This window comes from Chrysochloris asiatica, unplaced genomic scaffold, assembly GCF_000296735.1.
Source record: "Chrysochloris asiatica unplaced genomic scaffold, ChrAsi1.0 scaffold00083, whole genome shotgun sequence".
NCBI classification, from domain to species: domain Eukaryota; kingdom Metazoa; phylum Chordata; class Mammalia; order Afrosoricida; family Chrysochloridae; genus Chrysochloris; species Chrysochloris asiatica.
This window is the reverse complement of record NW_006408601.1, coordinates 10892990-10908619: the sequence shown is the minus strand read 5'-3', so window position 1 is coordinate 10908619 and position 15630 is coordinate 10892990. Positions and strand designations below refer to the sequence as shown.

General features: G+C 47.4%; 1 protein-coding gene across 2 annotated transcripts in view; it reads right to left on the bottom strand.

Annotated features, from left to right (window-relative positions):
- Positions 1–617: 617 nt before the first annotated feature.
- NAV2 (neuron navigator 2) overlaps positions 618–15630 on the bottom strand; it is a 499999-nt gene continuing 484986 nt past the window's right edge. For both annotated transcript variants that reach the window (XM_006865814.1, XM_006865815.1), the window contains 7 exons: positions 15283–15518; positions 11724–11878; positions 11529–11600; positions 8399–8595; positions 7468–7586; positions 5519–5722; positions 618–743 (listed from right to left, as the gene is read on the bottom strand). In XM_006865814.1, coding sequence (XP_006865876.1) covers positions 618–743; positions 5519–5722; positions 7468–7586; positions 8399–8595; positions 11529–11600; positions 11724–11878; positions 15283–15518 — 1109 coding nt within the window. The remainder of the gene's footprint in view (positions 744–5518; positions 5723–7467; positions 7587–8398; positions 8596–11528; positions 11601–11723; positions 11879–15282; positions 15519–15630) is intronic.

Below are 15630 nucleotides of genomic sequence, written 5' to 3'. Positions count from 1 at the left end.
TAGTTGAGTTGGAACAGGCAAAATACCTCTTGGAGAACCAGAGCACCAGGAATAAAACAAAAAATTAGTAATAATAATAAAAAAAACCCAAGAGAGCACAATTTCTTTTTTTCCTCAGGTTTCCCCTGGAATGTAGGTCTGGAGTTCATTGAGGGACCATAGCACCAGTTCTCTCAGTAGCGGGCTGGGCGGCGTGGATGTGGGGGTGCTGATGGCTAGACCCTGTCTGAAGGGTCTTTGATGTCGGGAGAAGCGGTGCGGTCTGCTTTTCCAATTTTGCAGCAGTCTCTCTGTCTCTGGGCAGCTCACGGGAGGATGCAGTTTGGATTTAGAGCTTCTAGTGGGTTCTTTCGTTTCCCTTCAATGGTGATGATCCTTTTCCAAGATGTATCGTCAGTGTCTTAGGGAGGTCACAAAAAACAAGGCAGAACAGAAGCACTGAAATTAAACAAAACGTAGTGCAGTTCTCAGTGTTGGGAGGAAGCGGTCCAGAGTGGGTGAACTGGGGGACCTGCGTGCAGGCCGGGGTAGAGGGACGAGGGGTCCTGGTGGCTGCAGCTGGCTCAGGAAGTCATCCTCAGGATGGGATGAGGAGAGAAGGAGGTGGGCCGGCCCTGTCACAGAGTGGACTCCAAGGAGGAGTCGAGGATGTCGTCATGGTGACTGTTGCTGTTAGAGTCGCTGTCGTAGCTCTGGGGGCTGGAGTAGTTGGCAGCCTCCTGCAGCCGCATCAGCATGTTCATCTGGAGAAGGAGCAGAGAGCATCATAGAACATCAGCCTCATCAACCCTGAGCCCTGGCCTCTTAGATGCTCAATGCGACCTCCTCCAGACTCGCCCTGGGATTACAGTCTACAAGAGGCAGAGGACAAGAGTGGTGTTGGACCAGTTTTCCAAGGTTCCTATCCTGGCCTCACAACAGATGAATTGTGTGACTTGGGGCAGGAACTTAATCTCCTTGCGCTTCAGATTCTTTTGTGAGCCAATTATGGATAATAGTACATTCCTTGTAAGGCTATGGTTTAGACTAAGTTACTACATGTAAGGAGTCCTGGTGTGGGCTGTAAGGTCAATTTGAATCACAGGGTGAGTGATTCAAACTCACCAGCTGCTCCTCAGAAACCCTATACAGTCTCTATGAGTGGGAACCGACTTGGTGGCACTTGACAACAACAAATATACATAAAGCATTTAAAAAACAGAAAATTCTCTATAGATATTTTTTTATTTGGGGGGGGGGGCACGTAGTGTCTTGAAGATATCTGTCAAGCACCCTTGCTTCTGAAACCACAGATTAGTGCCCTTTGGATGAGCAAGCCGCTCATTCTCCTGGCTCAGGCCAGAGCTCAGCCTGTAGCCAATTGTGTTTGCGAGCCTGACAAGGCCTCTGTGGAAAGCAGAGGGAAAGGAGCCTTGGCATAGTCTCAGGGCAGGCAGGCCTCTGCCGTCACTCAGGAATTGGGGACAAAGGACGTAGAGTATCTGAGCTGCCATTTCTTCATCGCCATAGTGGGGAGAGCAACAGCACCCATATTATGGGCCTGAAGTAGGAACTAAAATGACATAATGTGTATTAAGCCCTTACAGCAGGGCAGGCATTCCCAGACACATCCGAGTGCTCGATGGAATCAATCTGCTGAAATCTTTATTGTTATCATTATCATCTGACTTAAGGAGTTTAGAGATGATGTTCCTGAATTTTCTCTGGTCTACATCCTAGTACTGGTATAACACTATAGAATATGCACAGGACTGCTAACTTCAAGGTCAGAAGTTAAAATCCACCAGCCACTTCTCAGAAACCCTATACACGGTTGATACGAGTTAGAACCAATTTGACAGCACTTAACAACAACACATCCTAGTCATCATTTGTTTGGAGTTGGGAGTGGAGGAGTGACTTCTAGGTTATTGTTGTTGTTACCTGTCACTGAGTCCTGGGAGACACAAACTGACGCCAAGATGCCTGGGAACACAGGCCTAGTCACCTGCTTCTGAAAGGTCAGCCTTGAAAACCCTACAAGGTAGTTCTACTCTCTGCACACATGGGCTAACCATGACATCATTTATAACCCAAAATGTGTGTGTGTGTGTAAATGTGTATTTATAAATATCCTTTCAAAAAGAAGGTCCCCAAGTGTTTATTTTATTTTTGAGCATTGTGTTTCAGAGAAAAGTTTATGCAGTAAGTGAGTTTCCCATTTAGTAATTTATATATTAATTTATACAAGAATTTTGTTCCTGACATTGGGTGCTGTCCCTGTATGTGCCAGCACTCTCCCCACCTGCACCCTGCCTCCCCTACTCCGCTGCTCCTCCTCCATGTGCTTCTGGGTCCATGTTGCTTCTTCTGGCCTGGGTTAGCGGATTGTTCTGAGGAGCTTAATCCTTGTGAGTGTTATTTATTTTATAGGTCAACTTATGAGGGGACTTCAAAATTGTTCATGGAAAAACAGAATTAAAAGATAATGAAAAATTTCCCCAGACTTTTTGAAGTCCCCTCATACTATATGGCTGGAAGGGGACCTGCAGAAGTAGTGTCAGTTCCAGATTCAAGGCTACCTCACGGTGACAGTCTAGGGGGTGGGGTTCCCCCAGTCTCCATCAGTCCAGGAAGTCTGGCTTTTACTTTCTGAATTTGAATTTCGTTCTACATTTTCTCCCATTCTCACCAGGACCTTCTACTGTGGCCTGGTCAGAGTAATTGTTCAGGGTGACCCTGGGGGTGGTTCCCGTGGGTCATTAGTCCAGTGGAGTGGACTGTTTGCGTCCCTGAGTCTTTGGTTTCCTTAATTAACCCTCCTTTGCTCCCAATGGGAAGAGATCAATAGCTGTGTCTTACTTTGCTGTTCACAAGCGTTTAAGATCTCAGACACTACTTGCCAAAATAGGATGTAGAATATTAACCTTATGAACTATGTTTTTTGACATTAATTGACCTAGATATCTCCCGAGACCTAGATGGCCTTAGCCTTGAAGCCCAGTAACTCAGTCCCAGGAGGTTTCTGAGTATGTCTAAGAAGCTCCCACAACTGTGCACATACAAATATGTAGATACAAACGACCACAACTACACCGCTCGGTGGGAGAGAGATGTGGCTTTCAGATCCTGCGAGCATCTAAAGCCTTGGAAACCCTATACAGGGTGGCTAAGAGTCAGAACCGACAGATGGCACTTAACACCATTACTGTTGCTGCAGAATTGTACACAATGGCATAGCACATAGCTGTTATACTTGTGTGCCTCTCAGTGTCTTCATTTACCTTGGTCACGGTCATGTGCTGACGTCCCAGTACTGGGGTATGCGTTTCCCTTCACCAGAATTAACATGATTCTATTGCCTAATAAGAAGCCCTGGTGGCGCTGTAGGGTAAGCCTGGGACTGCTAGCTACAAGGTTGGCAGTTCAAACCTACCAGCCACACTGTGGGAAAAAAGGTAAGGCTTTCTGCTCCCATAAGGAAAACCTATACAGGGTTGCTATGAGTAAGAATCCGCTCAGTGGGCTTTGGTTTGGTTTTTACTACCTAGTAAGTGAGCTTGTCTCCAGCCCCCTCCCATCCCTGGTAACCATCAAAGAATGTTGCTTTCTGTGTGTAAACCTATTCTAGACTTTTCATAAAAGTGTTATCATACAATATTTGTCCTTTTGTGATGGACTTATTTCTCTCAGCATGATGTACTGAGTATTTTCTTTCATTACTTAATGCAAATAACATACTCTGTTCTCACTTTTGCCTTAGTTGCCAAGGAATCTCAGAACTAAATTTAAGACATGATAAAGGTCACTTAAACATGGGTGTTTATGGTATATGTGCTCCCTCCCTGATTTTCTAAGGCTTTGGATTTGTTAGTTTTAATTAAACAATATGACTGCTGTTGTTAAGTGCCGTTGAGGTGGTTCTGACCCACAGTGACCCTGTAGAGAGGGTTTCTGAGGAGAGGCTGGTAGGTTTGAACCACCCACCTTTTGGTAAGCAGACCAGTACATATCCTACAGCACCACACCAGGACTCCAACAATATGACTTTGTTGTTGTTAGGTGTCATCATTTCCCAATCACAGAGACCCTGTGCATAACAGAATGAAACACTAGCCCGGTCCTCCCAGGCATGCATTTTAGATTGGTAGAGAGTGCCATGATTGATTAGCGATGTCTGTCAGGAGTGGCAGGTGGAGAGGTGGCAGGTATATCATGTTTTTACGATCCTGGAATTAATAAGGGAGCCCTGGTGGCACTGTGTCTGAAGTGCTTAGCTGATCATTGAAAGTCTGGTGGCTCTGCAGGACACAGACACGGTACAGGTTATTGTTATTAAGTGCCATCAAGTTGGTTCTGACTCATAGCAACACTGTGTAGGGTTTCCAAGGAGTGGTTGGTGACTCTGAACCACCAACCTTGTAGTTCAAACCAACCTTGCGGTCCAGTGCTTTATCCCACAGTGCCACATGAGGTTACACCCTTGGAAGCCCTATGGGGCAGTTCTATTCTGTCTTAGAAAGTTGCTATGAGTCGGATTCAACTCAACAGCAATGGGTTTGAGTGGGTTTCTTCAGAATAAAAGATAAAGGAATGCAGTACGAAGGGGACAGCAGGCCTGGTATCCAGTGGGCTGAACTACACAGATGTGACGTACGATCTCCCATAAAAGCATGACTGGCACTAGTCCAAGGGCTCAGTGCTTCAGCATGGCGACCCCATGCGTTTCCCCATAGAACTGCACACAATAGGGCTTTCAACGGCTGTGTCCTTTCAGAAGTAAATCACCAAGGCTTTCTTTTGAGGCAACTATGAGTGTATTCAAACTGCCAAGCTTTTGGTTAGTAGCTGAGTGCTTACTGTTGGTGCCCCTTATGGGGTTATAATAAGTTGACATCAACTCGAAGACAATTGATGGGGTGGTGGACTACTTCTTGATGGGGTGGTGGACTACTTCGGTAAAACCCCAAAACCAAACCCACTGCTATTCTGAAGCAATGGCCCGACACGACAGAGTAGGACAAACCCATCTCTCTCCTGTGGAGAGGCTGGTGGGTTCAAACTGCCAACCATTAGGTTATGTGTCAAGTGTGTACCATGCACCAGAATCCCTAATAAGCAGCCCAGACAGCAGTAAAGACTTAGCACATCTCACTAGCCATCTGACCCATACTTAGACCCCCTTGCCCACCAAGAGTCCCATCTGCCCTCAAACATCTCCCTGCCTCTGCTTAGTTACCAGTGTGGGAGAGCAATGGAGCAGAACAGAACATGGTAAAGTGGGCAAGTCAGGGGGCAAGGGATGGAATAGAGACAACAGGTTAGTCATTCAGAAAAAACAACAGCAACAAATTCCTAATCTTCCACCAGAATAAATCTCAGAGGTGTTAAAGGCTTAAGTGAAAAAACAAAACCACAGAAGAAAAGATTAGTGAAAATGTCCCTAATCCTGTGGTAGTCCAGAAGGCCTTGCTTTATGCTCCATACACAGGGATTGTCCAGTGAATGCTGGGCTGCCTCCTGTAAGTCAAGAACTCACCAGTGGGTCTCCCTCTGTGTCGCTGGGGGGTCCTGGCTTGCTGGCTGAGCCCTCTCGAGGCATGGAGTAACCGTCAAAGCCGACATCTTCAGGCCGCAGCTGTAGCAGTGGGGGCCACTCGTGCTGCTGGGGACTGGCTGTCCATGGATAAGTGTCCATCACCCACTTGGCAGGATCCTCCCAGGGGGCTCTCCTTCCATAGAGCTGAAACAGGCAGAGAAGGAACCAGTTGCAGGTGGGTCAAGACCTTTCTGGCAACCCCGATCTTGAAACTCTCTGGAAGGCTCCCCAAACCCAACGTCTGTCTCCTCTGGTAGACCAACTGCACACTACAGGCATGTTGTTGTTTAAGCACCACTGAGTTGGTTCCAACTCAACAGTGAGCTTTGTATAGGGTTTCTAAGGAGTGGCTGGTGAGTTTGAACCACCAACTTTGCTGTTCAAACCAACCTTGAGACCAAGTGCTTCTTCAGCCCCAGCAGAAGAACCAGGCACACCTTGTTTTATTGTACTTCACAGAGATTGTGACTCTGACCCATTGAAGGTTTGTGGAAACCTTCTTTCTATCGGGGCCACTTATCCAACAACATGTACTCACTTTGTGTCTCTGTGTCATGGTTTTGTAATTCTCACAGTATGCCAAACTTTTTCAAAACATATTGCATACTTACTACAGTATAGTATAAAAATAACTTTTACATGCACTGCAAAACTAAAGAAATTCATGTGACCTGTTTACTCTAACATTCGCTTTATTGTGGTGGTCTGTAACCAAACTTGCAACTTCTCCAAGGTATGCCTGTATCTTCCTTTTCAAGTCTAATTGTTTGAATGTCTCTGCAAACTTGCTGCTACACAAAGCACTCAGGTATTACAGATACTAAGCACTTGGGTATTCTCCAGGCTCAGTCACATGACTCTGGGTGAAGCCATTACTGAGCATTGTCACAAGTATGTAAGCATCTGTACAAACCTCTCCTTCACCCTCTGTGGGCCTACAAACCCTTCTTGTGTCTTCCCTTGCCCAGTGTTGAGAAAACAAAGAAACCCTCAGAAAGCAGTCTGCTGAACTAGCTGGAGGATTATCTATCCAGCCTGCTAATCACTGAGGGCTAGTGCTGGAAGCCCAAGAACTGCTTCAGCTGCCTCTAGGCTCAACAAAATTATTGCAAGGTGTGGCACTGTAGCATAAACACTGGACCGCTAACCACGTGGCTGGCTGCTCAAACCCACCAGCTGCTTCTTGGAAACCCTACACAGGGTTACTATGAATCAAAACTGACTCAATGGCACTTAGTGACCATCACACAGCATTAAACCCTGGGCTGGTGGAGAAGTGAAGAGAGTATTTCTTTGTAGCAGCCACCGGGCAGGGTCGTCGACCAGTGGCCTCTCAGGCCTGAGGTCAAGCAGTGACTGTCAATGTGGTGGGGCTGAGATGACAGCCTGGACTCAGAGCCAGAGGCATGGACTCAAATCCCAGCTCCTTTAAGTTTCCACTTTAGGACAAGTCACTTATTCCCTTATAGTCTCAATTTCTTACCTCGAAAAATAGAGATAAGAGATGTCTTTGCCCTAGGTTCATGACTAATCCAGGGCTCAGATCGAATCGTCAATATGAGTACTGTGTAATATGCACAGTAGTTGTCTATGCATTTGCATTTCCACTGAACCCTGACAACAACTCTGTGTGGCAGAGTGCTATCACTACCCCCTTCTACTGATGAGGAAGTCGAGGCACCAGGAGGTTACATGGCTTCCTGGGGATACACAGCTAACCGTTAGCAGAGCCTGGAATGGCAGCCAGATGAGTTTTTTTTTTATTATTATTCTGATGACCTCACAGATGAGGGGCTGTCTCCCCATGTCAGCCAGGTAAATGCACTGCATCTGGTCACAAGAACACCTCCCTCGGATTTTCGGGAGCCGGTCAGTGGCACATGTCTCACCTGGAGTCCTTCTCTAACAGCTTCCAGGAGATAGGGGATAATTGAGTAGTTCCACAAGTCCGTGAACCACACCCTTGAGCCATCCACATCGATGGGGCACGAAAGGAAGAGGCGAGGGCCTGGGAGCCAAAATGAAAATAAGTCAGACGCTGACATGAGGGGTTGCTAGGAGAAGCCACGCCCTGAGCATCCTGTAAGGAGGGACCCTAGAACCTCTGAACAACTGCAGGTCTGGCAGCAGAAATACAAGCTGCTGAGAGGGGACACAGAACAGGACATGGAGAATTCCTTCTCCTGCCCCTGGGGGTCTCGTACCCAGGAAATCATCCAGAAAAGAGACACTGACTTATGCAATATTAGTCAACCCAATTCTGTTTAAATGGCAGTGCAATAAATGACTAAGAAAATGGGCACAGTTATACAAATGGTGCTACAACTGCCCCTGATGATTCTGCAGCCTTTAAATCTGGTAACCAGAGACACTGAGCAGCAACATGGCGTGCTCATGAGAGAATACAGACTGAAGAGGGGCATCCTGTACACAGACAACGGCTGCAACTACACCGAACACACATGGAGGGAAAGGGCCGAGAAATAATCCCACATTTAAAATACGGTTATCACGGGGTTTGTTGTTGGTGTTCTCTTTTCTAAATCCCCAGCCTTCAGGAAGGTTGCTAACTTTTACTTTTAAAGCAAAGCCAATCCCAAAGGGGGCTCTTAGGGTGGCTGGTCGTGTGACTCCTCTGTTGTTCAGTCCTGGACAATGGGGCAGGGAAGATGGGCCAGGAGACACAGAAACACTGGGATGTGGGGGGGCAGGTGGTCTCTTTCATGGACAATCCAGTAACCAGCTGGCTTGTGACTGAGGACAGTCACCCCCAGTAACTGGGACTCCGGAAGCCTCCTTCCCACCCTACCCCTAACCTACCGATGGTGACGTCTGAGGAGCTATGAGCCTCCAGGAAGCGGTTGAGGTGATGCCAGACCTTGGGAATCCAGTCGATGATTTTCACCAGCTCCGCATTCCGCACCCGCCCACTGATTTCTGTTTCCATGAGCTTCCTCCTCAAGTAGCGGCCAAGAAAGCCTTTCACGGGCTCTGTGTGGTTGGCACAGAGCACCCACCTGGGGAAGTCAGGAAGGTTTTCTCAGCAATGATGGTGAGATAAAAATGATGGCTGACTTCAGGCATCGAAGCATATCAGAACTGGAATGCGTGCACAGTGACACTAAAACAGGGCTTACTACCACTCACCAGCCGCTCCTCGGAAACCCTACACAGGGTCACTGTGAGTTGGAACTGACTGGAAGGCACTTATTGTGCCTCTCCTATAAATGGAAACGATGAGACCCAGGCACTTTATGAAACTTGTCTAAGAGCACGCACTCAAGGCTGACTCTAGATGTGAGCCCTAATCACTGACCTCCATTAGAGCGCCTAACCACTGTCAGAGCTCCAGCAAAGGCTAATACACAGCCCTGCTGGTGCAATGATTACGCACCTGGCTGCTAACTCAAAGGTTGGTGGTTTGAACCTACTCATGACTCTGTAGGAGAAAGACTTGGTGATCTGTTCCCATAAAGATTACTGCTGCTGCTGTGTGCCAACAAGTCAGTTCCAACTCATAGTGACCTTGTATGCGATTTCTGAGGCTATAAATCTGTATGGGGGGGTCCTGGGATGGAGTTACGCGTTATGCACTGGACTGCAAAGTTGGTTTGAACCGCAATGTCGGTGGTTCAAGTTCATCAGTCGCTTCTCCAAAATCCTATACAAGGTCGCTATGGGTTGGAACCAACTCAATAGCACTTAACAACAAAAACAGCAAATCTGTATGTGAGCAAAAAGCCTCATCTTTCTGCCACAGAGTACTTGGTGGGTTCGCACTGCTGACCTTGAAGTTAGCAGCCCAACATATAACCCACGATGCTATTAGGGTCATTACAGCCTAGAAAACCCTATGGGATAGTTTACTTTGTCACATGGAATTACTATGAGTTGAAATAAACTTTGTGGCTCCTAAAGCAACAGGACACAGTCCCTTGCCCCCAAGGAGCTCACAGCCTAGTGCAGGAGACAGACAAGTGAATGATGGAATGAGACATGATGACGAAGCCTGGGGAGATGGGAACTCTGGACTGAGATTAGAAGATTAAACAGAGCAGCCACATAGGAAAGGCAAGGGCAGGGGCAGGGGTGGGTGTGTGTGTGTGTGTGTGTGTGTGTGTTGCGGTGGGAGGCGGGGTCTGCAGGAGGAGCAAGCTGTAGCATTTGCAGACGTGAGCAAAAATGTGGGGGAAGTTTTAGGGAAATGTCTAGAATTTCAGTGTAACCAAAATTTACACTTGACTGTCACTATAAGGAGTCTGGAGCACTTGAAGCATGCGGATTATATGGCCAGATTTGCATTCTAGAATGCTCACTGTGGCTGCCACTGAGCAGAGGCTGTCCTGCAGGGGGCGAGAGAGAGCTCCGGGAAGGAAGGCTTGCCTGGGAGAAGGGCCTGTGGGCATGGGAAGAAGGAGGAAAGTTAGCAGGAAGTGCAGCTGGATTCTGAGACTGCCCACAGGCAGAGTGGTCTGGAGGTGTGATTCAAGGCCACTTTCTATCAATTTCCTCAGTGGTGTCTGCAGAGTAGCCATTGCAAAATGAGCCAGGGGTCCCCAGCCCAGAAAAATGCTTCTCATCCTCATCTAAGGTGACAGTTGGGGGCAGGCAGAATGGTGGAATCATATGAGATCCAAGAGAAGACAGCAATGCCAGAGCAAGCTGTGACCCACACCCTAGCCATGAACAAGCCCCAGAATGGTGCGGGAGCAGAGGGGAGCTGTTACGGAGTTAACTGTGTCCCCAGAAGATATTCACTGTAACCCTACCACGTTGTTAAGTGCTGTGGAGTCAATTCCGACTCCTGGAAACCCTGTACAGGGTTTCCGAGGTGCAGCTGGTGGGTTTGAACAGCAGACTTTGTGGTTTACAATCTAGTGCTGATCCTACAGTACCATACTCAAGTGCCACTGAGTTGGTTCCGAATCACAGTGATCCTGTATAGGGTTTCCAAGGAGCAGCTAGTAGGTTTGAACTGCCAATCTGGTGGTTCTCAGCCCAGTGCTGATCCTACTGTGCCACACTCTTTTGAAATATGAAAGAGCAAGTTAAGAAGCATGAAGAAAGTAATGAGGAAGATAAACACCACAAGATCACCAAGGAACCTAGGAATAGAAACTAAAAAGAGGCAAGGATCTTCCCGCAGAGGGGACAGAGAGAATCTTTCCCTGAATTTGGGCTAGCCTCTTGAACTGTGAGAAAATACATTTCTGTTCCTTAAAGCCACCCATTTGTGGTATTTCTATTATCGGAGCACTAGTCCTGGTGTGGAGTCTTGGTGTGGCATGGTGAAATAAAGCTCTGGGACTGCAAGGTTGGTTTGAACTGCAAGGTTGGCAGTTCAGTCCCACCTGCTGCTCCTCGGAAACTCTCTACAGGGTGACTATGAGTTGAAACCGACTGGATGGCACTCAACAATGTGCTTATGGTGCTGTAGGATCAGCACTGGACTGCTAACCACAAGGTCAGCGGTTCAAACCCACCAGCCACTTCTTGGAAACCCTGTAAAGGGTCACTATGAGCTGGAACTAAATTAACAGCAGGAGTGAAAGACAAAGTCAAAGCAGCTGGAGCTCTGAAGGCATCTAAGCACCTCAGGTAAGAGGTGTATTGCTCATGTTCACTTAGGACAGAGGGACATACTGCTGATGCAGTGCAGAGGAGGTGAGACAGCCTCCTGCTCCTACACAGAGCTGCCTCCTTGAAACTGGACTTCACAGTCAAGCAGACCTGGCTCAAGTTGTATGACTCAGACAAGCCATTTCATTCTTGGAGCCTCAGCTTTCCCAGTTTAACATCAAGGCTGCTGTGCGAACTAGCTGAGTTGAGATGGGAAATGCTAACACGGTACCCAGCATCTAAGAGCTATTTAGAAAGGTTCATCTGCTTGCTCTGATTTATTCTCCTGTGTGACCCATCATCTAATTGGAAAAGAGAAGTGATCCCTTACCTGAAGTTGTGATGAAGCTGAAGGTTGGGAGTAGAAGAGGTAGCCTGGTTCATTGTGCCAATGATGTAAGGGCTGTGGGGGAAGTAAAGGAAAAGACAGCGTTGTGCTCACAGAGGCCTGTGACATCTACATGTCTAGGCCTTCCCCACCACCGAGCCCAGGAACACACTGTCCCAGGGGCTGGGAGGTCTTTACCATTTATGGTACTTGCAGTTGAGCAGCCCATTGAAGATCTCGCCCAGGGAGCTGACGTGATGTAGGTTGTCCAGGATGATGACCAGAGGCATGTCCACAGCGTTGTTCTCACTGTTGCACTGATCGGCGAGGTTGGACAGGTACTGGCGCAATTCCTACAGAAGCCCAGAAAGTCAGGGGAAGAACAAGTTGATGAATGCACCCCAATACTCAGAGCGTTCACGCTACCTTCTCGTGCCATGAATGTGTAAGAGTGCCTGGCTGCTCCAAGACACTGATCTGGTACTGAGGGGATGCAAGCTGAGTGTGGACAATACCAGAAAACCTTCAGCCCAGAGCAAGCACACCACACTATGGAATTGCACAGACATGGGATTTACCTGGCTCTACCACTTCTCTACAACAACCACTTCTCTGGTAGCGTAATGTTACGAGTTGGGCTGCTAACCTCAAGGTCAGCAGTTCAGAACTCCTAGTTGTTTAGTGGGAGAAAGATGAAGCTATCTGTTCCCATAAAGACTGACAGCCTCAGAAACCCTATATAGGTTTGCTATGAGTCGGAACTGACTCCACAGCACACAACCACCAACCACCACCACTTCTCTAGGAGTCCAGCTGCTACTTGGAAACCCTATACAGGTTCGCTATGAGTCAGAATCGACTCCATGACACAGAACCACCATCACCATCACCACCACCACTTCTCTGGGAGTTCTGGTGTGGTGCTGGATCTCAATGTTGGTTTGCACCACAAGGTTGGCATTTCAAATTCACCAGCTGCTCCCTATACTGTTCATTAGTCAGAACCCACTCTATGGCACTTAACAACAACAATCCCTTCTCTAGAAATGCTATCACGTTTGTTCACATTTCTGATCCTACCAGCTCTCCAGTACACTGCTTGATGGCAGGCATCTCACACATCTTTGTCTCCATAGTACCTGCCTGGAAGCCCCGGATGAGAACACCAAACATGGGATCCAGATACACACACAAATAAGAGTGGCGTGAGCTGCGGTAAACAGACAAAGCGCAGCACAAAGGAGAGGGGGACCTTACAGTCTTGTTGAAAGTTGACTTTGAATTTGGCCTTGGGGAATGGATATGGGCTATGGCTTGATCAAAAGCCTTGGGGTCATTAGATATGGGAAGAGTGCTGGAAAGGGAATGCAGGGAGGATGCGTGTCCTGAAAGGATGAGGACGGTGAATGGTACAACAGGAGAGGAGGTTGAAATGCTGGGCTTCCCGGTCCTCATCTGGAACGCCTGCCCGATAGTCTCAGTAGCAGGAGCATCACAGCTGGCATTATCTGGTCTAAGCGCCTTATGTATACATTATTGTTGCTGTTGGGCAAGTGCCATCTAGTTGATTCCACCCCATAGGGTTTCTGAGGAGCAGCTGCTGAGTTTGAACCGCTGACGCTGTGGTTCAAACTGACCTTGAGGTTGAGTGCTTATCCTACAGAGCCACACCAGGAGTCCATATATGAGGGTCGTATGTGAGGAGTCCATATATCAGTTATATATATGAGGGACCTTCAAAAAGCTCATGGAAAAACTCCATTATCCCAACAACTTTTTAAAGCCCCTTTGAACTACTAGTTATATCATCCTACAGTCACCACATAAGGTGTTAGCTCCATTTCATAGACAGGGAAGCTGAGGCACCCACAGTCAGGTAACTGGCCTGCGACTGCACAGGTGGTAGGCACCAGAGGGGCATTCAGACTTGGGTGCCTGGTGGCCCCAGATGCCAGCCTGGTAGCTCAGATAGTGACGTTTCCACAACCTCTAACAAAGAAAAACCCCCTAGGCCTCCCTTTTAAGTAAAATGTGGTTTGCTGGCCACAGCGATAGCCTGATTCCTTAAGTGACTGGTAATCCCTCATCCTTCAGCCTCTTCACCCAGGACTCACCACCTCAAGCACCTGACAAGAACGGACTCCTGACTCCCTGAGACTCCAGAGCTTACCCTCCTTCACTCAGACTGACCACTTCTCCTTTGGTCTGCCCACGCATCAACATCATTCGGGACCAATATTCATTTTAACACTTTTCACAATAGCCAAAAGGCAGAACCACCAAAATGTCCATGAGCAGATGAATGGGTAAACAAAATATGGTACAGAGATACAATGGAATAGGAGCAGACATAAAGAGAAATGAAATTCGGATGCAAGTCACAGCATGGAGGAACTCTGAAAACATTATGCCAAGCAAAATAAGTTAGTCACAAAAGAACAAGTGCTGTATGAACTCACTTGTATATGAAATAAGCAAATACTTATATTTAGAAACCAAACATTATTAACAGTTACAAGGGAGGGTAGAGGGAGTAAAAGAAGACAATTTTTGTTTAGGGAGTGCTGAGTTTATGTCAAAAGTGGTGTAATGTTTGGAAGAAGATAGGGATAATGGTGGTACAGCATGAAAATGTAATCAGTGTAAAACTAAAGTTCCCCTATGTAAACTATCATATAATTCACAATAAAATATTTTTAAAAAAATGTAATCAGTGTCACTAAATTATAAATGTGGAAGTTGCTAGTGTCTGTATGAAATTTCACCATAATAGTAAAAAGAGAAAGGCAAAACAATAAACCAGTTGGGGAAGCTGTTTATGGTGTCAATTCCTGCCCCACACAACCCAGAATGGGAATCTACAGCAGGGGAACCATTTCCAATTCATTTTTGGCTCTCTGGCCCCTTGGCACAGGGCCAGCCACACAATGAGCCTCCGTGGGGGGACGGAAGGAGCAGGTTTGATAAAACATTTCATCGCTCTTGATGGTACTCTGTTGGTTACTGAGAAGCAAGGCTGAGCCTATTTGTTGGCTCTAGAGTGCAAGACGTAGGCTTCAGGTCCAATTCCGCTGTGTACCACCATCTGAGTGGCACATGGTCAATCTGCTTTCAGCCTTAGCTTGAGTCTCTATGAAATGGGGATAGAAACAACTATTCCCGTGAAGGCGTATCTGTGAGAAGGCCAGTTTGCTAGTCAGTGGCAAGGAGTCCGTAAATGTGAGCTTCTATTACTGTTCTTGTCACCACAAAAGGTGGCTTTAGTTTGAAAAAATAATGGAACTTAGTAGGCACACACCTTGGAGACTCGATCTGGGGTGTTTTACTAAGCATTAGCACTGAGCATCATGCTTAGCTAACAGTGGGCAGCAGTAAATGAAGTATATCCACCTAACCCCAGATGGAACTTCCTGTGGGGAGAATGTGAGTCAAAGCGTGGCTTTCTGCCACGTCTGTTCTGACCTCCTTCACCTGATTTTTAATAACCACAAAAGAAGAGCTTACGGGAAATGCCTCTTTCCCACCAGGACAGCAATGGTGGCAACTGTTCTGCTGTTGTTAGGTGATGTTGAGTCAGTTCCAACTCATGCTACCCCATGTCCAGCAGAAGAAAACACTGCCCTCTCCTGCACCAGCCTCACAATCTTTCCTATGTTTCAGCCATTGTCACGGCCACTGTGTCAGTCCATCTCAACAGTTTTAAACGGGTCCAAAAATGAACCCAGGCTGAGCAGCAGGCTCAGAATGACCTCCTTACCTTGCTGGACTTATGGTCCACGTTGAAGGTGGCAATGAGCCCGTCCGTCAACTCCCGTCCCTCTCGAAGCACCATGTATTCTGACAGCCGGTTGGCCAGATAGGTCTTCCCAGTGCCGCTGGGGCCTGACAGGATTATACGCCGATGCTCTATCAGCAGGGAGACATAGCGCTGCAGGATGGGTTTGGGGATCAGGGACTCGAACACCAGAGAGTCCAGGCTATTTTCTGGGAGCCCTGCATTTGAGAGGGAAAGGAAGTCTTTGAAACCCTGCAAAAATGGCAGCTAATGGGGACTGCCAAGACCTGGCATTCCACTCACCTGAGACTCTGCCTACCCAGGTACCCA